The sequence below is a fragment of the Nerophis lumbriciformis genome, linkage group LG26, assembly GCF_033978685.3.
Source record: "Nerophis lumbriciformis linkage group LG26, RoL_Nlum_v2.1, whole genome shotgun sequence".
Lineage (NCBI taxonomy): Eukaryota > Metazoa > Chordata > Actinopteri > Syngnathiformes > Syngnathidae > Nerophis > Nerophis lumbriciformis.
Window position 1 is genome coordinate 12,583,979 of NC_084573.2, and position 25,264 is coordinate 12,609,242.

Sequence of the window (25,264 nt, forward strand, 5' to 3'; positions counted from 1 at the left end):
AATTTATACACACATACACATGTTCCCCCCAGACACATTTTTTCTCTCAATGTGGCCCCCAAGTCAAAATATTTGCCCTACTCTGCATTATACTGTATATAAATACAAAAAAGCCTCTCTACTACTTATTTTTTGCAGATGACATTTAACTATTTCTTAAAGTTACTTTACTAGTATATTACCAGTGCACTATTCTAAAATCTGAGTGACTCAGGTCACACTTATGGTAGGCAGGTCACCACTTGCAAAACCCTCATGAGCTGCCTTTGTCATCCACAAACCTCATCAGAAACTCTCTCCTTTTGTGTCTGCAGCTCATCCAGTTTGTTCTGCATCTGCTTGTAATCACAGTCCAGCATTGAGTGATCCTTCTTCAGCTGTAGCAGCTTTGTCTCCACCTCCTGCTTCAGGACGCGCTCCTCCTGAAGCGTGTGCTCCAGCTCTGCAACACAAGGTGAGCGCCAACATGAGACGAGATTTTTTTGCACTAGGGCTCCCCCTACTGTTGTACAGTGTAATTGTAGTTTATAGCTCATTAAAAAGGGGTGCTCAAGGGTCACCGAGTAATAAAAGAGACCCCGATTCTCCTTATTCCAAGCCAGATTGCTATTTTATTGTAATTGATCAAGATGTAAACAGTAGATGATGACGATGATGTCGTCACATGGTTAATAAATTAAGTCAGTTGTGCACCTCCTCTCGCCTCACCTTTCAAGGAGGCAGATTTCGCCATCTCGATAGACTGATAACTTTGGTTTTCGTCCACCAGCTTTGCTTTAGTTGCCTTGTGCTCAGTCTCCTCCTGCTCCAGGCTCTGCTGGACCGACTTCAGCTTGAACGTCAACTCAATCTCTTGGTTGCTCTTTGCCTGAACGGACAAAGCAGATTTTACAGACTGTAAATTCTCATTAGGAGTGTCCACATCCGATAATGATATCCGCAAAAAAAACATGTATCGGATGATATCGGCTAGCATCTAAAATCTCTGATACAAGCAGGCCTGCAGTGCGTTTACTTGTGCATAGCTGGACATCCAGTTAACATTGAAAAGTACCCAAATAAGCACACAAATTTGTTTTTTTCTTCTATTTTAGTGAAAAACATTAACAAAATTTAAACATGGTAGGCTAAGCGTACAGTAGCATACATGCGAGACATATGTACGTAGTAAGTGTCCTTATTTCGAACAATATTGCAGTCTAAAACTAAATATTTCTCAGTATAAACATGTCTAAAATAATCATAGTTGCATATTACTTAAATATATGAATTCTCGAAGGAAAAAACATAATAGAAAGTGTCTGCATGAATTAATTTACTGCATCAGGATTAGAGATGTCCGATAATGGCTTTTTTGCCGATATCCGATATTCCGATATTGTCCAACTCTTAATTACCGATTCCGATATCAACCGATAGTACAGTCGTGGAATTAACACATTATTATGCCTAATTTTGTTGTGATGCCCCGCTGGATGCATTAAACCAGGGGTGTCAAATTCAAATACAGAGTGGGCCAGAATTTAAAACTGAACAAAGCCGCGGGCCAAGGTTGAACAAATTAACCTTTTAATAGGGACCCAAATAAGTTTTGCATTAAATATTGAACAAGCAAGGCTTATATAACTTTATAGTGACATGCAAAATCAAGTTTCAAATAATAATAATAATAATTTAAAAATATCAATGGCATATCAAATACAATTTAAATAAAAATGGAATGCCTCTTTTCTATCGGAGCGCAAAGCAGACGATGCGAGCGGTGCGAGCGAGGGGAAAAAAGCACGCCAAAAGTCGTCAAAAGTGTGGGAGTATTTCAATAAACGGCCTAATAATGTTGTAGCGGCGAACAGCTGTCTCGTCAGCTGAAGCGCGAGCTCGCAACCGTGGCTGTTTAGCAACCAGCCAAACCCCACTTAATAAAATTATATTTTATCTTAGAGCACATCCGCATCCCTATTCACCTAGGCAACCCCAGGAAATGTATTTAATTCGGCATTATTTCGGCCAGTCGGCTTAGATGATCAGAACCGATCAGTTTACGTTCACGCGCAGGTATAATGCGGCGCGCTCCCGTCTCATCTGCTGGTGCGCGAGCCCGGTAATTAGACCGCTGTGTCAAATCAAGGAGTACAAAAGACGCCAGCGCAGAGTGGAAAAAGGTTTAGTTCATTACAGAAAACCCAGAGTTGTGCCAAAAGTGTACCAAAACCAAAAGCTGAACGGACAGCCGGTAAGATTGCACTTTACTTCTCTTTGTGGGTGTGGCGCACCTGTTGCGCTGGTGAGATGGGGGTGCGGGGGAGTTGTGTGCATGTAGCGTGTTTAGTCTGGAGGCTAAATACACACGGTGTTTTGTGTAACTGTTGTTTAGTGTTGATATTCTTTGCTTAGTTTGATAAATGTTGGAGCAGTTTGCTTCATCAGGAGGGTGAAGTCGCTCAACTTAAAGTGTTGGATTTAACTGTGTTGGATCATTGGCTGCTGGTGAGGGCATAGAAAAAGGGGCATTTTTCTACCAGTAGACAGCGTTTAAGATTGAGTGTTTCACTGCTAATTTAATAATATATTTATATTGAATATGGATTTTAAATATGTATCTAAATAGGTGGTTAATTGGTTAGGTATTTATGTATTTGCATATTGGGTTTTCTGCTGCATTTATCTATTGTGTTTCTGGGTTTAAATGTATTTTATATGTATCTTGGTGCATTTATGTTGAGATAATTTATTTAAAATCTGTTTTAACTTAAAGGGAAAAGATGTGTCCATTACCTTGCACTTGTTTAATGGTTAAGAGTTTGATAGCCTAATTAATAATTGTAAATTATGGGATTGATAATTGATTGATTTTTTTACAGCATGTTAATCTTGTGGTGTTTTGTCCTTAAAGGATTTTCACCTACTAAAGAAGCTAAAGGCTACTAAAGAAGCTAAAGGCTACTAAAGGCTACTAAAGACAGCTAATGACAGCTAAAGAAACTAAAGTCTACTAACACTGCTAAAGACTGCTAAAAAGACTAAAGAAGAAAAAAGAAGCTGTTTCTTCGTTGGAAAAACTGTTGCAAACTAAAGGAAAATAAAAGGAAAAAGTAACTACGGTCTGGTCTTTTGAGTGAAATCCAGAAGCCACATTCAGCATTAGTACATCCCTTCAAGTGTGGGATAAGCACAGCGAAAAAAGCAAAACACTTGACAGTTGTTGTATGCACACTGTGTCGAGCAGAAACGGCCTATCATAGCAGCACAACGGCTATGAAAGAACATTTGAAAAGAAAACACCCGACAGCGTTCTTGCCATCACCATCAACTTGTCAATCGTCCGCGTGAGTATACGTTGTCATCATTACACAAAAACATGAATGTGTCATTTGTATCTGCGTTGTAAATTCATAAACTAAAACACTGTTTCGCTCTGAGAGGCGCGTTTGGCGTGCCTGTTCAGTGTTTACAAAGACGCTAACGTTAAATAGTTGTGCAAATACCTTTTACAACATTAACAGTTACATATACTATGTACAAACGAACAATTAACTTTCACTTTAATCATACTATCATTGTCGTGTTATTAAGCAAAATAAGCAATACTTTTACTTTTGTTGAAATGTTTACACTGTTACAGAATATTTCGTTTTGCACTTTTTTGTATTGGATGTTTATCTTTATTTTTGCACATTTTAAAGCAAAATAAGCAATACTTTTACTTTTGAAATGCTTATACTATTGCAGAATATTAAGATTTGCACTGGATGTTTACTTTTATATTTGCACATTAAAAAGCAAATAAGCTACTTTTAATTTTGTTAAATATTAAAAGTTTTAAATGTTTACATTGTTACAGAATATTTTGTCATGTTGTTGTCAATGTTGACTGAGTGGCCATACTTTCTTTTTTTGTAAATAAGTCATGCCTTTTGAAAAAAACTGGCCTAAATTTATTTTTTCATCTTCATTTTAAATAAAAAAAAATAATCGGTAAAAGGAAAAATAATCTATAGATTAATCGAAAAAAAAAAATCTATAGATTAACCGATTAATCGAAAAAATAATCTATAGATTAATCGATAGAAAAATAATCGTTAGCTGCAGCCTTAGTAGCGACCAACTGTAGTTACTAACAGTGGGTTTCTGAAGTGTTCCTGAGCCCATGTGGTGATATCTTTTACACACTGATGTTGCTTGTTGATGCAGTACAGCCTGAGGGATCGAAGGTCACGGGCTTAGCTGCTTACGTGCAGTGATTTCTCCAGATTCTCTGAACCCTTTGATGATATTACGGACCGTAGATGGTGAAATCCCTAAATTCCTTGCAATAGCTGGTTGAGAAAGGTTTTTCTTAAACTCTTCAACAATTTGCTCACGCATTTGTTGACAAAGTGGTGACCCTCGCCCCATCCTTGTTTGTGAATGACTGAGCTTTTCATGGAATCTACTTTTATACCCAATCATGGCACCCACCTGTTCCCAATTTGCCTGTTCACCTGTGGGATGTTCCAAATAAGTGTTTGATGAGCATTCCTCAACTTTATCCGTATTTATTGCCAACTTTCCCAACTTATTTGTCACGTGTTGCTGGCATCAAATTCTAAAGTTAATGATTATTTGCAAAAAAAAAAAAAAAGTGTATCAGTTTGAACATCAAATATGTTGTTTTTGTAGCATATTCAATTGAATATGGGTTTAAAATGATTTGCAAATCATTGTATTCCGTTTATATATACATTTAACACAATTTCCGAACTCATATGGAAACGGGGTTTGTATTTGTCCAGCTTCCATACTCGTTTTTATTCACTTTACAAGAAATACATTGACGGCAAACTCCGTAGCTTGTTAGCTTGTGTGCGCCAGCTTTCTGAGACCCTTATTTTGTTAGCGCAGGCAGGATGAAGCATGGCTTTTATTGTAAAGACAAGAACTGTGCAGTCGGTCTTTAGAGATTTGACGGCAAATAAAAATTGTTTCTCGCCTTCCTGTCGGTCATTTTTTCTTAATAATGATCTGGCAGCAGCCAGTGTCATCTCACAAGATCCTTGGGTGCCGTGAACGTCAATCAAGTGACGAAGTGACGTTTTGATTGATTGATTGAAACTTTTATTAGTAGATTGCACAGTGAAGTACATCTTCCGTACAATTGACCACTAAATGGTAACACCCGAATAAGTTTTTCAACTTGTTTAAGTCGGGGATTCATGATACAGATATATACTATTTTCATAATACAGTCATCACACAAGATAATCATCACAGTATATAAATTGAATTATTTACATTATTTACAATACGGGGTGTGGGCTATAGAGGGGGGGGGGTTAAGTTTGGTTGAAGATTGATGATCGCTAATTTTTAGGTCTATTTTTTTAATGCCTGGCTGGTGATTGACTGACACACCCTCCACATTCGACCGGTCGCTCGCGATCGACGTAATGTGGACCCCTGGTCTATGTGCTTGGGATAAGTCCGCCATTGTAGTCAATAAGCTCCTTCTTTTTCTCTATCGTCTTGTTGTGGGGCATACAATGAACAATTTCCCCTTGTGGATCATTAAAGTTTGTTTAAGTCTAAGTCTATACTGGCTCATACAAGCACTTGCATCCTCCACTGTTGGCATTTCCAATACAAAGTAGCGTATTGTTCAAACTTATATTGGTCAGACTCGCTATGAATGACGAGAGGAAGACTCTGTTGAAGTGGAACCACGTAAACAAGACCACCCGCAAAATTAAGAGAAGGGCAAAAAGGAGCTTGAAATCGGTCTGTAAAAGATCATCTTTGCCAAATTTTGACCAAAGAACCATCATTACATGTCATGTAGACCACAAAGATGTGTTTTAAATGTAGAAAAAAATCATAGTATGACACCTTTAAGGATAGTGTTTAACTGTATATGCCTTATTTTTCGGACTATAAGGCGCACTTAAATTCCTTTCATTTTCTCAAAACTCGACAGTGCGCCTTCTAACCCGATGCGCCTAATGTACGGAATAATTTTGGTTGTGCTTACCGATCACAAAGCTATTTTATTTGGTACATGGTGAAATGATAAGTGTGACCAGTAAGAGATACGTGTAGACTGCAATATGATGGCAGTCACACATACGTGCAGACTGCAAACTCAAGTAAACAACACCAAAATGTTATATGTTCCATTGAAAATATAGAACATTACACAAAGCGCTCAAAAATCTATCAAAATGTTTTAGTACGACTTAGGTAAGCTATGAAGCCGCACCTCTTCATGGATTGTACTGTGCTTCAACTTACGAGTATTATTATGGTGTAAAACATTATCTGACGTTTTGTTTCGCAATATTATGCAAAAGCAACTTTTCTTACCTTTTGGTACCTGCTGATCTGTATTTGGGATCTGCATAAGTCCTGAAAATTATCGCGAGTCCGCCTTTGTAGTCCATAAGCTTCTTTTTTGTCTTTATCTTCTTGTTATGTGACATTCATCCTCCGCTGTTGCCATTTCTAATATAAAGTAGTGTAAAGTTCTTACTTATATCTGTCAGTAAACTCGCCATGAAAGCGCTAAAACATACCGGTGTAGTGACTTTACATTATTCACCCAAGGAACTTTAGTTATATTAGAGAGTTCCGGTCTGACGTTTTTTCACGGGACACATTTCCGGTGTTGTTGTTGCACAAGTGAGCCACGGATGAGGAGATGCTGCTCTGTTATTGATTGAAGTAAAGTCTGAATGTCATTAAAACAGTTAGCTCCATCTTTTGACACTTCTTCCACTCCCGTCCTTGCACGCTACACCGCTACAACAAAGATGACGGGGAGAAGACGCTGTCGAAGGTGAGCCACGTAAATAACAACATTTTGCAACAAAGAACCACCATTACATGTTATGTAGAAAGAAATATATATATGACCCCTTTAATGCGCCTTATAATCCGGTGCAGACACTTTTGTGTCCTGGGCATGACGTTAAAGTGCATCCGGCAGTGGAGGCTCCTCTATGGGGTCTTGGGGCACTAGGAGGTTAACCCCTTTACTACTGTTACCCCAGGTGGCCCTTGGCAAAGGCCTAGTACCTGACTGCCCCCTAGCCAGGGATACGGGGAAGACCTCAACGGCGAAGCAGGCAGAAGATGGTAGATTTTAAGAACTACCACAACGGCTGCGATGGCGGAAGAAGGCTGCAGCAGAAAAGGGTCTCCAGTCGTCTTGGACTCCAAGACAGAAAGAAACAACCCTTTTGTGTGAATGAGTGTGAATGAGTGTACATTGGGGAGGGAGGTTTTTTGGGTTGGTGCACTAATTGTAAGTGTATCTTGTGTTTTTTTATGTTAATTTAATAAAAAAGAAAACAAAAAAAAACGATACTGATAATAAAAAAAACGATACCGATAATTTTCGATATTACATTTTAAAGCATTTATCGGCCGATGTTATCGGACATCTCTAGTATTGCATCATTATCGGTATCGGCCAATACTCAAGGCTCCAATATTGGTATCATATCGAAAGTGAAAAAGTTGTACCGGGACACCTCTCGTTCTAATGTTTCAAGTACGCAATCAGAAACCAACCTTCTCGAGGTCATTCAGCTTCTCCTGTAGTTGGTTCTTCTCAGTCTGGACCGAGGAGAGAAACGACTTCACTTCTGTCACCTCCGCTTGCAGGCCAGACGTCTGTCCTGAGGTTGGTGAATACAAAGAGATAGAGAGGGCTCAAGACATAGAACTAGTCTCGGTAACATTTGGACTGTATGAGAAAGAAAAACATGCACATGGAAAACAACCTGACATCACCAGGTGGACCATGACGTACTGCTCCATAAACATCGAATGCGTCACATTTATTTTCACTTTTTACATACCTCCACCCACAGGGGGAGGGCGCAACACGAGGCTTCAACGCAAACAAGCCACACTTTGTTGTTCAGCGTCTCCAATGAGCGTTTAAAACCAACTTTTCCAAACAGCTTTCACAAGAGGTTCTGGTGTCACTTCAACTTGTTGTGTCAGGCTTTTTTAGGAGATGTTTCCACCTATGACCTAAATATTTCCCAAGACCTTGTCCAATAAATATTTAACATCTTATTGCTTGACTCAGTTTCAAGTGGAGCAGCAGATGTAAACATCCATGAAAAAGACACTTTTTTGGGGGTATTTTTGATCACAACCACCTGTGTACACAAAGGCGTGATATGAAAAAACAACAACTCACCTTGTAGGTCTGCGATTAGTTCTGCCTTGACGACACGCTCTCTCCTCTCTGCCTCCAGCTCGGCCTGTAGCGTCGTCAGCTGCTTCTCTAGCTCCATCTTGCCCTCCTCCAGCTGCTTGCACTTCTGCTGAGCCTCCTCAAGGCTCAGCTCCAGGCTCTGGACCTGTTTCTGCATCTCCGCCTGGCTCTTCTTCAGCCTCGCCGCTGCTTCCTGCTCGGCCTGAAGCGTGGCGGCAGACTCGTCGAGCTGCAGGAGAAAACGAGACATTGTGAACGTCATAAATAACAGCACCAAGGATCTTCATCATCATTTACACCGCCGCCCTTTTCCTCACTTGTTTCTGCAACTGGATGTTCTTCTCGTTGGAGATCTGCGTATTGTGGTTTTTCTTCTTCAGATCCTCGAACTGGTCCTTCAGGCTGTTCACTTGTGTGCAAATATAAAAGCATTAGAGAAATGAAGAACCATTTTTAATGTTCATGATCATACAAAACCCCAAACCAGTGAAGTTGTCACGTTGTGTAAATGGTAAATAAGAAAATAATACAATGATTTGCTAATCCTTTTCAACTTATATTCAATTAAATAGACTGCAAAGACAAGATACTTAACATTCGAACTGAAAAACTGTTATTTTTTGCAAATATTAGCTCATTTGGAATTTGATGCCTGCAATATTTTTCAAAAAAGCTGGCACAAGTGGCAAAAAAGACTGAGAAAGTGGAGGAATGTTCAGCAAACACTTAATTGGAACAGGCTAATTGGGAACAGGTGGGTGCCATGATTGGGTATTAAAGCAGCTTCCATGAAATGCTCAGTCATTCACAAACAAGGATGGGGCGAGGGTCACCACTTTGGGAACAAATGCATGAGCAAATTGTTGAACAGTTGAAGAACAACATTTCTCAACGAGCTATTGCAAGGAATTTAGGGATTTCACCATCTACGGTCCGTAATATCATCAAAAGGTTCAGAGAATCTGGACAAATCACTGCACGTAAGCGGCTAAGCCCGTGACCTTCGATCCTTCAGGCGGCACTGCATCAAAAAGCGACATCAGTGTGTAAAGGATATCACCACATGGCCTCAGGAACACTTCAAAAAACCACTGTCAGTAACTACAGTTTGTCGCTACATCTGTAAGTGCAAGTTAAAACTCTACTATGCAAAGCCAAAGCCATTTCTCAACAACACCCAGAAACGCCACCGGCTTCGCTGGGCAGAGCTCATCTAAGATGGACTGATGCAAAGTGGAAAAGTGTTCTGTGGTCTGACCAGTCCACATTTCAAATTGTTTTTGGAAACTGTGGACGACGTGTCCTCTGGAACAAAGAGGAAAAGAACCATCCGGATTGTTCTAGGCACAAAGTTCAAAAGCCAGCACCTGTGATGGTATGGGGGTGTATTAGCGCCCAAGGCATGGGTAACTTGCACATCTATGAAGGCACCAATAATGCTGAAAGGTACATACAGGTTTTGGAGCAACATATGTTGCCATCCAAGCAACGTTACCATGGACGCTCCTGCTTATTTCAGCAAGACAATGCCAAGCCACGTGTTACAAAAGCGTGGCTTCATAGTAAAAGAGTGCGGGTACTAGACTGGCCTGCCTGTACTCCAGACCTGTCTCCCATTGAAAATGTGTGGCGCATTATGAAGCCTAAAACACCACAACGGAGACCCCTGGACTGTTGAACAACTTAAGCTGTACATCAAGCAAGAATGGGAAAGAATTCCACCTGAAAAGCTTCAAAAATGTGTCTCCTCAGTTCCCAAACGTTTACTGAGTGTTGTTAAAAGGAAAGGCCATGTAACACAGTGGTAAAAATGCCCGTTACAACTTTTTTGCAATGTGTTGCTGCCATTAAATTCTGAGCTAGTGATTATTTGCAAAAAAAAATTATGTTTCTCATATCTTGTCTTTGCCGTCTATTCAATTGAATATAAGTTGAAAAAGATTTGCAAATCATTATGTTCTGTTTTTATTTACGAATTACACAATCTGTCAACTTCACTGGTTTTGGGTTTTGCAAGTAGCCGAAAGAGGGGCGCTCACGCTCATTTTCCAGGCCACGTTTCCTGTCCGCCTCCATCTCCATTTTGCGCTGGTTCTCGGAACTCTGGTGCTGTAGCAGCGCTCGCTCGCGCTCCATTTGCCGGAGGGAGGCCTCCATGAGCTGTCTGCTGTTCATCTGACCACAAGGGGATGAGATAAGCGGTTTAAACAGATATCAATATTTTGTGTAATATGAAGCTGCAACGGCATCCATCCTCACCTCCTTGTCCAACTCTTTAACCAACTTTTCTAAACTGTTAGTGGCATTCCTGTGGAGAAGACGCAGTATCACAAACAGATCGTAGAGGCAAAATAGCTTCAATCACATTATTCTCATCTTGTAACTACAGTGGAACCTCCATTTAAGAACCCCTCTATTTGCAAACTTTTTGATTTACAAACTTTTAGATCGAGTCAAATATGCCTGTGTCTGCAAAGCATATCTCGGTGTACGAACGCTTCACTTAGGCACAAGAAAGCAGGGGCCAACATTGTTGCGAAGGTGAAGCTCTCCACTTCATTTGCTGTGCAGGAGTCACGTCTCAACACTTTGTTTTTTTGCTTATTCAAGAGTCCCAAAAACATAACAGCCCGGCGTGTAAAGAAGGAGTGAATCACTGTGCAGTTAAAAAAAAAAAAAGAAAGACTATTTGCGAGGAGTACTGTATTTTTCAGACTATAAGGCGCACCTAAAATCCTTTAATTTTCTCAAAAATCGACAGTGGGCCTGATGTACGGTATAATTCTAATTGTTAAAGTTAAAGTTAAAGTACCAATGGTTGTCACACACACACTAGTTGTGGCGAAATTATTCTCTGCATTTCACCCATCACCCTTGATCACCCCCTGGGAGGTGAGGGGAGCAGTGAGCAGCATTGGTGGCCGCGCCCGGGAATAATTTTTGGTGATTCAACCCCCAATTCCAACTCTTGATGCTGAGTGTCAAGCAGGGAGGTAAAGGCTCCTATTTTTATAGTATTTGGTATGACTCGGCCGGGGTTTGAACTCACAACGGCTGTGCTTACCGACTTTGAAGCAATTTTATTTGGTACATGGTGTAATGATAAGTGTGACCAGTAGATTGGTAGTCACACATAAGAGATACGTGTAGACTGCAATATGATGCCAGTATCCAACACCAAAACTTTGAATGTTCCATTGAAAATATAGAACATTACAGACGGCGCTCAAAAATCTGTCAAAATGTTTTATTACGACTTTGGTAAGCTATGAAGCCACACACCTTGACGGATTTTCAGCGCATTGCGGCTACCGTAGTCAGACATAAACGTATTATTATGGTGTGTGTATAAAGACCGCAAAATGGCACGCATTAGCAGACATTATCTGCCGTTTTGTTTGGCAAATTTATGCAAAAAAACAACTTATCTTACCTTCTGGTACCTGCTGATCTGCATAAGTCCTAAAAATTTGCATGCGTCCGCCTTTGTAGTCCGCCATGGTCGATAAACTTTTTCTTTTTCTCTATCTTCTTGTTATGAGACATTTATCCGCCACTGTTGCCATTTCTAATATAAAGTAGTGTAAAGTTCTTCCTTATATCTGTCAGTAAACTCGCCATGAAAGCACTAAAACATACCGGTATAGTGAGTTTACATTATTCACCCAAGGAACTTTAGTTATTAGAGAGTTCCGGTCGGACGTTTTTTGCACTAGTGAGTCACGGATGAGGACATGCTGCTCCGTTTGTGATTTAAGCAAAGTCTGAATGTCATTAAAACAGTTAGCTCCATCTTTTGACACTTCTTCCACTCCCATCCTTGCACGCTACACCGCTACAACAAAGATGACGGGGAGAAGACGCTGTCGAAGGTTAGCCACGTAAATAAGACCGCCCACAAAAGGGCACATCCTGAAGCGACTGTCAGAAAGCGGCTTGAAGATGATCTGTCAAACATAATCGATGCAACATTTTGACCAAAGAACCACCATTACATGTTATGTAGACCACAAGATAATGTTTTAAATTTAGGAAAAAAATCATAATATGACTCCTTTAATGCACCATATAATCTGGTGCACCTTTTGTATGAAAAAAGATCTGAAAAGTCCCGCTCATCGGCAGTGCGCCTTATAATCCAATGGTCCGGAAAATATGGTACACTAATGGCGGCCTTTTTAACCATCTCTCCTCTCCTTCCACCTTGGTCATAGCTCTTCCAAAGCACAAACACGCAGACACTATCTTCTTGTTATGAGACATTCATTCACCGCTGTTGCCATTTCTAATATAAAGTAGTGAGAAGTTCTTACTTATATCTGTCAGTAAACTCGCCATGAAAGCACTAAAACATACCGGTGTAGTGAGTTTACATTATACACCCAAGGAACTTTAGTTATTAGAGTTTCGGTCGGACGTTTTTTGCACTAGTGAGCCACGGATGAGGAGATGCTGCTCCGTTTGTGATTTAAGCAAAGTCTGAATGTCATTAAAACAGTTAGCGCCATCTTTTGAGACTTCTTCCACACCCGTCCTTGCACGCTACACCGCTACAACAAAGATGACGGAGAAAAGACGTTGTCGAAGGTGAGCCACGTAAATAAGACCGCCCACAAAACGGCACATCCTGAAGCGACTGTCAGAAAGCGGCTTGAAGATGATCTGTCATTCAGTTTCGGTCGGACGTTTTTTGCACTAGTGAGCCACGGATGAGGAGATGCTGCTCCGTTAGTGATTTAAGCAAAGTCTGAATGTCATTAAAACAGTTAGCTCCGTTTTTTCTTCTTTCTCACTTCTTCCACTCCCGTCCTTGCACGCTACACCGCTACTACAAAGATGACCGAGAAAAGAAGTTTTTGAAGGTGAGCCACGTAAATAAAATCGCCCACAAACCTGAAGCGACTGTCAGAAAGCGGCTTGAAGATGATCCGTAAAACATAATCTCTGCAACATTTTGACCAAAGAACCACCATTACCGTATTTTTTGGAGTATAAGTCGCACCTGCCGAAAATGCATAATAAAGAAGGAAAAAAACATATATAAGTCGCACTGGAGCCCGGCCAAACTATGAAAAAAACTGCAACTTATAGTCCGAAAAATACGGTACATGTTATGTAGACCACAAGGAAGTGTTTTACATTTAGAAAAAATCAATAAAAATATGACTCCTTTAATGTGCCATATAATCTGGTGCACTTTTTGTATGAAAAAAGACCTACCGTATTTTTCGGACTATAAGTCGCAGTTTCTTTCATAGTTTGGCCAGGGGTGCGACTTATACTCAGGAGCGACTTATGTGTGAAATTATTAACACATTACCGTAAAATATCAAATAATATTATTTAGCTCGTTCACGTAAGAGACTAGACGTATAAGATTTCATGGGATTTAGCGATTAGGAGTGACAGATTGTTTGGTAAACGTATAGCATGTTCTATATGTTATAGTTATTTGAATGACTCTTACCATAATATGTTACGTTAACATACCAGGCACGTTCTCAGTTGGTTATTTATGCCTCATATAACGTACACTTATTCAGCCTGTTGTTCACTATTCTTTATTTATTTTAAATTGCCTTTCAAATGTCTTTTCTTGGTGTTGGGTTTTCTCTCATAAATTTCCCCCAAAAATGCGACTTATATATGTTTTTGTCCTTCTTTATTATGCATTTTCGGCCAGTGCGACTTATATTCCGGAGCAACTTATATTCCGAAAAATACGGTATGTTGAAGAGGTTCATTTAGCCCAGTGGTTCTCAAATGGCGGTACGCGTACCCCTGGGGGTACTTGAAGGTACGCCAGGGGGTACGTGAGATTTTTTTTTTAATTTTCTAAAAATAGCAACAATTCAAAAATCCTTTATAAATATATTTATTGAATAATACTTCAACAAAATATGAATGTAAGTTCATAAACTCAGTGAAGCACAAGCTCAGGTTTCTCACTAAAATGTCTGTCAAAAAGAACTGTGAAAAGAAATGCAACAATGCAATATTCAGTGTTGACAGCTAGATTTTTTGTGGACATGTTCCATAAATATTGATGTTAAAGATTTATTTTTTTGTGAAGAAATGTTTAGAATTAAGTTCATGAATCCAGATGGATCTCTATTACAATCCCCAAAGAGGGCACTTTTTGGGGATTGACCCACATTTGACAACCAAACAATTACACAAGGCGAATCAGTAAAGAATCTGGGTATTATCTTCGACCCAACTCTCTCGTTTGAATCACACATTAAGAGTGTTACTAAAACGGCCTTCTTTCATCTCCGTAATATCGCTAAAATTCGTTCTATTTTATCCACTAGCGACGCTGAGATCATTATTCATGCATTCGTTACGTCTCGTCTCGACTACTGTAACGTATTATTTTCGGGTCTCCCTATGTCTAGCATTAAAAAATTACAGTTGGTACAAAATGCGGCTGCTAGACTTTTGACAAGAACAAGAAAGTTTGATCATATTACGCCTATACTGGCTCACCTGCACTGGCTTCCTGTGCACTTAAGATGTGACTTTAAGGTTTTACTACTTACGTATAAAATACTACACGGTCTAGCTCCGTCCTATCTTGTCGATTGCATTGTACCATATGTCCCGGCAAGAAATCTGCGTTCAAAGAACTCCGGCTTATTAGTGATTCCCAGAGCCCAAAAAAAGTCTGCGGGCTATGGAGTGTTTTCTATTCGGGCTCCAGTACTATGGAATGCCCTCCCGGTAACAATTAGAGATGCTACCTCAGTAGAAGCATTTAAGTCCCATCTTAAAACTCATTTGTATACTCTAGCCTTTAAATAGCCCCCCTGTTAGACCAGTTGATCTGCCGTTTCTTTTCTTTTCTCCTCTGCTCCCCTTTTCCTTGAGGGGGGGGGGGGGGGGGGCACAGGTCCGGTGGCCATGGATGAAGTGCTGGCTGTCCAGAGTCGGGACCCGGGGTGGACCGCTCGCCTGTGCATCGGCTGGGAACATCTCTGCGCTGCTGACCCGTCTCCGCTCGGGATGGTGTCCTGCTGGCCCCACTATGGACTGGACTCTTACTATTATGTTGGATCCACCATGGACTGGACTCTCACAATATTATGTCAGACCCACTCGACATCCATTGCTTTCGGTCTCCCCTAGAGGGGGGGGGTTACCCACATATGCGGTCCTCTCCAAGGTTTCTCATAGTCATTCACATCGACGTCCCACTGGGGTGAGTTTTTCCTTGCCCGTATGTGGGCTTTGTACCGAGGATGTCGTTGTGGCTTGTGCAGCCCTTTGAGACACTTGTGATTTAGGGCTATATAAATAAAGATTGATTGATTGATTGATTGACTTTAAGTTGATGATTACTTCTATGTGTAGAAATCTTTATTTATAATTGAATCACTTGTTTATTTTTCAACAAGTTTTTTGTTATTTTTATATATTTTTTTCCAAATAGTTCAAGAAAGACCACTACAAATGAGCAATATTGTGCACTGTTATACAATTTAATGAATCAGAAACTGATGACATAGTGCTTCTTTATCTCTTTTTTTCAACCAAAAATGCTTTGCTCTGATTAGGGGGTACTTGAATTAAAAAAATGTTCACAGGGGGTCCATCACTGAAAAAAGGTTGAGAACCACTGATTTAGCCTACTTTTATAAATGGTTACTTTATATAGTTCATATAACACGTCACAGACGACATCACGCTAACATCACGTGACACCTCTGATAAAGGCTGCAGAAGCAAGATAGCCGAAACTTGTCAGCGACAAAACTTTACCTTCCTAGCCTATATAAATCAACCATTTATAAATGAAAAAAGACCTGAAAAGAACCGCTCATTGGCAGTGCGCCTTATAATCCGACGCGCCCTATGGTCCGGAAAATATGGTACACTAATAGCGGCCTTTTTAACCATCTCTCCTCTCCTTCCACCTTGGTCATAGCTCTTCCAAGGCACAAACACGCAGACACGACTCCGCCGTACCCTCGCCCCGTTCCTTCTCCCTCTGTCTGATGCTTTTCGCCAGCTCCTCCTTTGCCGATGTTAATGTGGGTGGATTTTACTCTTTTAAATGTTTATAATTGTAGCAATATGGTTGTTAAAGTTAAGTATTTTGGTGATGTGTCCTGGGCATGACGTTAAAGTGCATCCGGCAGTGGAGGCTCCTCTATGGGTTCTTGGGGCACTAGGAGGTTAACCCCTTTACTACTGTTACCCCAGGTGGCCCTTGGCAAAAGCCTAGTACCTGACTGCCCCCTAGCCAGGGATACGGTGAAGACCTCAACGGCGGGGCAGGCGGAAGACGGTAGATTTTAAGAACTACTGGATGGCGGAAGAAGGCTGCAGTAGAAAAGGGTCCCCAGTCGTCTTGGACTCCACGCCACTGGACCCTGACCCGATTCTGTCAAGGATCGTGTGGTGACTGTCTGTGCACCAGTCTCCCCACGTTAAACTAAGTCACGCACAGGCATCCTCCATAAAGGGATACACCCCTACCAGGAGGATCGTCATACTCGTTCGAGTGACCGGCGATGATTTTGGTGATTTTGTTTGCGAGGGTACCTTAGTGACTTTTGTGTGTGCGCAAAAGTGCAGTTGTTGTTTTGACTTTTTTTTATTAAATAGAAAGTTGATTCATCACCCCCTTGTTATGTTTGTTTGATATACAGAACCCTATAGCACTCTATATTGTGTTCAAAGTGTACAAACCTTAATTAAAACATACTTTTGTTGAAGGATGGAGCCCATTATTCATGTTTACATCGTTTCTTATGGAGAAATCTGCTTTACTACACAAACTTTTTGATTTATGAATCCTGTTCAAGAACCAATTAAGTTTGTAAATCAAGGTTCCACTGTGCAATATTACCCTTCGAGTGCAATACATCCGACACTGATTGTTATCACTCCGGTACTCTTGTCTTGTTCTGTATATTGTACAGTATTTTGTATAGTGTTTTGTATATTGTACATGATTGCTTATTATTTTTATTGGATAGTAGTCTATTTATTTCAATTCTTAGTTTTATCTTTATTACTTCTTGTGTCATTTATTTTTATCCCATATGTGTTCCCACTACCGCACCTTAAATTGGAGTCCTTAATCTCGTTATATGCAAAAATAATGACAATAAAGTCCATTCTATTCTATTCTAGATACACCGCTTTAAGGCCATCTTAATGTTATTTCGACACGGTTTAGCTCGTACCGGAACTTGTGCTCCAGCTCGTCTTTGGCCTGCATTTCATGGTCCAGCTGCTCCTCCAGTTCATTCAGTTTTTTCTGCAGCTGCTGGCAAAGCAGAGGAGAGAAAAAAAACAATATGATCAAACATTACAACAGAAACTCAACAAATTTTAATATTGTGTAAAAGTGAAATATGTCAAGCTTTTATTTGTTATAATTTTGATGATCATGGTTTAGTTTTTGAAAAGTCCAAGGTTTTCATAAGCTGTAAGCTATAATCATCTAAATCAGGGGTGTCAAATTCAAATACAGAGTGGGCCAAAATTTAAAACTGAACAAAGCCGCGAGCCAAGGTTGAACAAATTAACCTTTTAATAGGGGCCCAAACAAGTTTTGAATTGAATATTGAACAAGCAAGGCTTATATAACTTTATAGTGACATGCAAAATCAAGTTTCAAGTAATAATAATAATAATCATTAAAAAATATCAATGGCATATCAAATACAATATAAATAAAAAATGTAATGCCTCTTTTCTATTTGCAGCCTTCTGAGGTAAATATCAAAATAAACTTTTTCCACAGGCTAATAATAAATTTCAAAATAAAATAACAATAATGAATGAATCAAACATTCAAGCCTTGAAGTAGCAAGAGAAAGGGGTGGCGGGGTTTGGTGGTAGCGGGGGGTGTATATTGTAGCTTCCGGAGGAGTTAATGCTGCAAGGGGTTCTGGGTATTTGTTCTGTTGTGTTTATGTTGTGTTACGGTGCGGATGCCAAATTTGGCCCGCGGGCCAGAGTTTGACACCCATGATCTAAATTGAGTCTTAAATGATATTGAGTTGCATGTCATGAGCAATGTTCCCTCTAAATTTTCATGTGTGTGAGCAAACGCACAAACTCCCTGAGCATTCAGTGGAGCACATGTGAGCAACATCAGACGTGCACACTGTGGCCACACCAGCGTCACACCTGTCCCAGACCTGACATCATAACAATTTAAATGTTTTATTAAAATAATTTTCTGATGTACGTAATTTTGCCCTCTTACAATGACAATAACAAAAAACATGTTTTTCATGACCTATGTGCTAGTATTGTATGTCTGGCTGCGGGTCCTGCCTTTAAAAGAAATGTTACCCCTTTCAGAGATTACATTTAGTTCCTGTAGCTCATGGAGAGAATGCCAAGAGATAGATATTGAAGAAACTAGAATATATTTTCAGTTATTTCCCCTTTTTTTGTTAAGTACATAATTCCACATGTGTTCATTCATAGTTGTGATGCCTTCAGTGACAATCTACAATGTAAAAAGTCACGAAAATAAAGAAAACACATTGAATGAGAAGGTGTGTCCAAACTTTTAACCTGTACTGTATGTTTGATGACACGTGATTATGTGCATGAGTGTATGTATGCATATGTGCTTGTGTATGTACAGTATGTGTCTATGTATGTTTGTACAGTGAATTTGCGTGTGGATGTATGTATCGTGTGTGTGTATGTATGAAATGTATTTGTGTATGTCTGCGGAAGCGTATGTACCTATGTATGTGCGCAAGTAGCTGCGTGTGCGTGTATACATGTAAGAATGAATGTACGTATTTATGTATATATATATATATATATATACAGTATATATGTATGAATAATTGTGTGTATGTACAAAATATTTGTCTTCCAGTATGTGCGGGAGCCAAAGTACGGCCCCAGCCACCCAAAGAAAATACATTTTTGAGGTATCGACACTATTAAAAGTTAAATTGTCAGTTAACTTTTCTGAGGAACAGAATTTTCCAAACTGATATAAAAAATGTCCAATGCAGGGGACACTGCTTGCCAGAAAGTAAAAGTTGAACTTTTTTTTTCGGACAATTCCACAATAATAACGTAATATATACCGTAATAATACCATATCGTGAGACTAGATATCGTTACATCACTACTAGACAAACTTGGAAACTGCAAGTTTCGCAAAAAAATAAGAGTTGTAGAAATGATTGGAAACTCAAGACAGCCATGTCATTATGTCCTTTACAAGTGTATGTAAACTTTTGACCACGACTCTATGTCTTAACTTCTGTGCAGCACTATTGTTTTTTTTAATGTGCTATACAAATAAAGTGGATTTGATTGGATTAAATAACTTTTTTTTGGTCACTTTTCATGTCATCTCCAGCTCGAGGACACCAAAGATTTGACGAGTGAATGAATAATTTTGCCTTCACTACAAAACTAATCATCACTTTTCAGATGCTTATGAATGAAGTCTCTGCAGAGAGTGGTGAGGACGACGGAAAAGATCATCAGGACTCCTCTTCCTCCTATCCAAGAGATCCCAAAAAGCCGCTGCCTGACCAGGGCTCAGAAAATCTGCAGAGACTCCTGCCACCCCCACCAAGGACGGTTTTCACTGCTGGACTCTAGAAAGAGGTTCCGCAGCCTCCGTAGCAGAACCTCCAGGTTCTGTAACAGCTTCTTCCCTCAGGCTGTAAGACTCTTGAACGCATCATAATAATCCCCTCAAATCCCCCCCAAAAATGGATTAACTGGCTGGAATATAAAGACAATATAACATACATCCCTAAACCTGGATGCATATGCAAAAGTGCATATTTATCTGTACAGTAATCTATTTATTTATATCTGCACCTTATTGATTTTTTATCCTGCACTACCATGAGCTAATGCAACAAAATGTTGTTCTTATCTGTACTGCAAAGTTCAAATTTGAATGACAATTAAAAGGAAGTCTAAGTCTAAGTCTAATGCTGCATCTATTATTAAAATCAACTTCCACATGGGAGTTAACACTTACATCTTTCTTGTTGTCAGACCGACGCTGTTTTTCCTCCAGTTTGTCCTTTTCGTTATCGGAATCCTCCGAGACGTTTTTATTTGCCTTCAGCAGCCTGGGAGAGAGAGCAGAGGCAAACGTCATTTTGGGTGTTTTCCTTTTGCATGTAAATGAAATGCCAGGTTAACATCTTTCAGACTGGCTGGGTTCATTTTTAAAGATGTGACGATGGCAAGCAAACATCTCTGGGAACCAACGTGACCCTGCAGCATGTTTTTTTTTCTTTCTACGACACATAAGGAATTGGAAGACCAATTTTAACAAAATGGAATATTACAGATGTCCGATAATGGCTTTTTTGCCGATATCCGATAATCCGATATTGTCCAACTCTTAATTACCGATTCCGATATCAACCGATACCGATATATACAGTCGTGGAATGAACACATTATTATGCCTAATTTTGTTGTGATGCCCCGCTGGATGCATTAAACCAGGGGTGCTCACACTTTTTCTGCAGGCGAGCTACTTTTCAATTGATCAAGTCGTGGGGATCTACCTCATTCATATATATAATTTATATTTACTTATTTATGAAATATATGTTTTTGTTAACAAGTTAAAGGTGTTTAATGATAATGCAAGCATGTTTAACACATATAGTTAATATTGTTAAAAAATTAAAGGTGTTTAATGATAATACAAGTATGTTTAATACATATAGTTAATATTGTTAACAAGTAAAAGGTGTTTAAAGATAATGAAAGCATGTTTAACACATATAGTTAATATTGTTAAAAAATTAAAGATGTTTAATGATAATACAAGCATGTTTAATACATATAGTTAATATTGTTAACAAGTTAAAGGTGTTTAATGATAATACAAGCATGTTTAACACATAGTTAATATTGTTAAAAAATTAAAGGTGTTTAATGATAATACAAGAATGTTTAATACATATAGTTAATATTGTTAACAAGTTAAAGGTGTTTAAAGATAATACAAGCATGTTTAACACATATAGATTCCTTTCTTTCATGAAGACAAGAATATAAGTTGGTGTATTACCTGATTCTGATGACTTGCATTGATTGGAATCAGACAGTGGTTCTGATAATGTCCGCATTTTCAAATGGAGGAGAAAAAAAGTCCTCCTTTCTGTCCAATACCACATGAAAGTGGTTGGTTTTTGGCATCTTATTTGTCCAGCTTCCGTACTCCTTTGTATACACTTTACAAGAAATACATTGTCGGCAAATTCCGTAGCTTGCTAGCTTGTGCACGCCAGCTTTCTGAGACTCTTATTTTGGTAGCGCAACTGTGCAACTGTGCAGTCGGTCTTTGGAGTTTTGACGACAGGTACGGTGCCAGAGTCTGTTGAAATAAAGTGTTTCTCGCCTTCCAGTCGGTAATTTTAATGAGCTGGCAGCAGCCAGCGTCATCTCAGAAGACCCTCGGGTGCCGTGAATGTCAATCAAGTGACGAAAGTGACGTCATAGTGAAGATTTATGATCGCTCATTTTTAGGACTATTTTTTTAATGCCTGGCTGGTGATCGACTGACACACCCTCCGAGATCGACCGGTAGCTCGCGATCGACGTAATGAGCACCCCTGCATTAAACAATGTAACAAGGTTTTCCAAAATAAATCAACTCAAGTTATGGAAAAAAATGCCAACATGGCACTGCCATATTTATTATTGAAGTCACAAAGTGTATTATTTTCTTTTAACATGCCTCAAACCAGCAGCTTGGAATTTGGGACATGCTCTCCCTGAGAGAGCATGAGGAGGTTGAGGTGGGGGGGGCGGGGGGGGGGGGGGGGGTGTATATTGTAGCGTCCCGGAAGAGTTAGTGCTGCAAGGGGTTCTGGGTATTTGTTCCGTTGTGTTTATGTTGTGTTACGGTGCGGATGTTCTCCCGAAATGTGTTTGTCATTCTTGTTTGGTGTGGGTTCACAGTGTGGCGCATATTTGTAACAGTGTTAAAGTTGTTTATACGGCCAAGTACGCGTTGCATTCACTTGTGTGTGTGAAAAGTCGTAGATATTATGTGATTGGGCCGGCACACAAAGGCAGTGCCTTTAAGGTTTATTGGCGCTCTGTACTAGGGATGTCCGATAATGGCTGTTTGCCGATATCCGATATTATCCAACTCTTTAATTACCGATACTGATATCAACCGATATATACAGTCGTGGAATTAACACATTATAATGCCTAATTTGGACAACCAGGTCTGGTGAAGATAAGGTACTTTTAAAAAAAATTAATAAAATAAAATAAGATAAATAAATTAAAAGTTAGTTAGTTAGTTAGTTAAATTAACTGTTAAAGGTTAGTACTATTAGTGGACCAGCAGCACGCACAATCATGTGTGCTTACGGACTGTATCCCTTGCAGACTGTATTGATATATATTGATATATAATGTAGGAACCAGAATATTAATAACAGAAAGAAACAACTCTTTTGTGTGAATGAGTGTCAATGAGTGTAAATTTGGGAGGGAGGTTTTTTGGGTTGGTGCACTAATTGTAAGTGCATCTTGTGTTTTTTATGTTGATTTAATAAAAAATAAAAAAAATTAGAAAACCCCCCCCCCAAAAAAACCGATACCGATAATAAAAAAACTGATACCGATAATTTCCTATATTACATTTTAACGCATTTATCTCTACTCTGTACTTCTCCCTACGTCCGTGTACCACTCCGTACAGCGGCGTTTTAAAAAGTCATACATTTTACTTTTTGAAACCGATACCGATAATTTCCGATGTTACATTTTAAAGCATTTATCGGCCGATAATATCGGCAGTCCGATATTATCGGACATCCCCATGGAATATTTGTGTAACATTTGATGTGGTAGAAAAGATGAGATTTTCGTACTATAGCTTGAAGCAACAACAGCAACAGCTTGTAATAAGAGCGCTGAGACGACCTCAAACCAAAGTGGAGGTTGTGTTACATTTTTCTTTTTTTGGAATGCAGTCTACGAGCACGCAGGAGCTCATGGTGAGAGGCGTGAGCGGTTTTGGGCTGGCTGTCAGAACAAGGCAGCACAGTGTGGAGCGTGAACAGGCGTACAGTGTGTGAATGCTGGGAGGTTCTAATGAAAAAAAAAAGGTAGCAGCCGTGGTTTGCAGCTTGTTTCAGAGACCTGCGTTAAAAGTTCTAACCTGTGACTTATTTAATAACACATGAGAACTGACATTGAACTGAAAGTGAAACAAGCAAGGTGTCACAGTAAAAAGACAAAACCAAACTCACTGGTCTTCCTTGAAGTAAGTGAAGCCAACAAATGGAAGCTGGTTGCCCACGAAGGCTTTCGGTGGCGGGAAAGTCTCTGCTCTTCCCTTATCATCCTCGAAGTCGTCAAAGTTGGTTGTATCGATGTCGCTGCTCAGCTCTGGTATGACAGGAGCCACCGCTGGGGAAAGACATTGAGAGTTTAAAGCCTTCAAAAAGAGCCCTTCACAAATGAGCATGTTTTTTGGCAGCAGTGCTCATAGTAAAAAAGTTTAAAAAAAAAAAAAAAAAAAGCGAAACATGGGCAAGGCTGGCGTGACCGGAGCGGTGGTCACGCACAGTGCTTACTTTGTGCCCCCCCACACACACACAGCCTGCTCTCTTCTCAGGAGAACACACACTTCAATATTCAAAATAGTTGTACAAACCCCGTTTCCATATGAGTTGGGAAATTGTGTTAGATGTAAATATAAACGGAACACAATGATTTGCAAATCATTTTCAACCCATATTCAGTTGAATATGCTACAAAGACAACATATTTGATGTTCAAACTGATAAATAATCATTAACTTTAGAATTTGATGCCAGCAACCCGTGACAAAGAAGTTGGGAAAGGTGGCAATAAATACTGATAAAGTTGAAGAATGCTCATCAAACACTTATTTGGAACATCCCATAGGTGAACAGGCAAATTGGGAACAGGTGGGTGCCATGATTGGGTATAAAAGTAGATTCCATGAAATGCTCAGTCATTCACAAAAAAAGGATGGGGCGAGGGTCACCACTTTGTCAACAAATGCGTGAGCAAATTGTTGAACAGTTTAAGAAAAACCTTTCTCAACCAGCTATTGCAAGGAATTTAGGGATTTCACCATCTACGGTCCATAATATCATCAAAGGGTTCAGAGAATCTGGAGAAATCACAGCACGTAAGCACCTAAGCCTGTGACCTTCGATCCCTCAGGCTGTACTGCATCAACAAGCGACATCAGTGTGTAAACGATATCACCACATGCGCTCAGGAACACTTCAGAAACCCACTGTCAGTAACTACAGTTGGTTGCTACATCTGTAAGTGCAAGTTAAAACTCTCCTATGCGAGACGAAAACCTTTTATCAACAACACCCAGAAACGCCGTCGGCTTCGCTGGGCCTGAGCTCATCTAAGATGGACTGATACAAAGTGGAAAAGTGTTCTGTGGTCTGACGAGTCCACATTTCAAATTGTTTTTGGAAACTGTGGACGTCGTGTCCTCCGGACCAAAGAGGAAAAGAACCATCCGGATTGTTATAGGCGCAAAGTTGAAAAGCCAGCATCTGTGATGGTATGGGGGTGTATTAGTGCCCAAGACATGGGTAACTTACACATCTGTGAAGGCGCCATTAATGCTGAAAGGTACATACAGGTTTTGGAGCAACATATGTTGCCATCCAAGCAACGTTACCATGGACGCCCCTGCTTATTTCAGCAAGACAATGCCAAGCCACGTGTTACATCAACGTGGCTTCATAGTAAAAGAGTGCGGGTACTAGACTGGCCTGCCTGTAGTCCAGACCTGTCTCCCATTGAAAATGTGTGGCGCATTATGAAGCCTAAAATACCACAACGGAGACCCCCGGACTGTTGAACAACTTAAGCTGTACATCAAGCAAGAATGGGAAAGAATTCCACCTGAGAAGCTTAAACAAATTGTCTCCTCAGTTCCCAAACGTTTACTAGGTTTTGTCAAAAGGAAAGGCCATGTAACACAGTGGTGAACATGCCCTTTATCAACTACTTTGGCACGTGTTGCAGCCATGAAATTCTAAGTGAATTATTTGCAAAAAAAAA

At 39.8% G+C, this 25,264-nt stretch overlaps 1 protein-coding gene across 1 annotated transcript in view; it reads right to left on the bottom strand.

Annotated features, from left to right (window-relative positions):
- The window catches only part of LOC133623885 (rho-associated protein kinase 2-like), a 123,120-nt gene that overhangs the window by 38,925 nt on the left and 58,931 nt on the right, over positions 1–25,264 (bottom strand). The window contains exons 9-18 of the mRNA XM_061987352.2: positions 23,452–23,611; positions 20,196–20,289; positions 17,398–17,480; positions 10,463–10,511; positions 10,243–10,378; positions 8,521–8,612; positions 8,186–8,432; positions 7,546–7,652; positions 709–868; positions 282–442 (exon numbers count right to left, since the gene is read on the bottom strand). Of these exons, the coding sequence (XP_061843336.2) occupies positions 282–442; positions 709–868; positions 7,546–7,652; positions 8,186–8,432; positions 8,521–8,612; positions 10,243–10,378; positions 10,463–10,511; positions 17,398–17,480; positions 20,196–20,289; positions 23,452–23,611 (1,289 nt within the window). The remainder of the gene's footprint in view (positions 1–281; positions 443–708; positions 869–7,545; positions 7,653–8,185; positions 8,433–8,520; positions 8,613–10,242; positions 10,379–10,462; positions 10,512–17,397; positions 17,481–20,195; positions 20,290–23,451; positions 23,612–25,264) is intronic.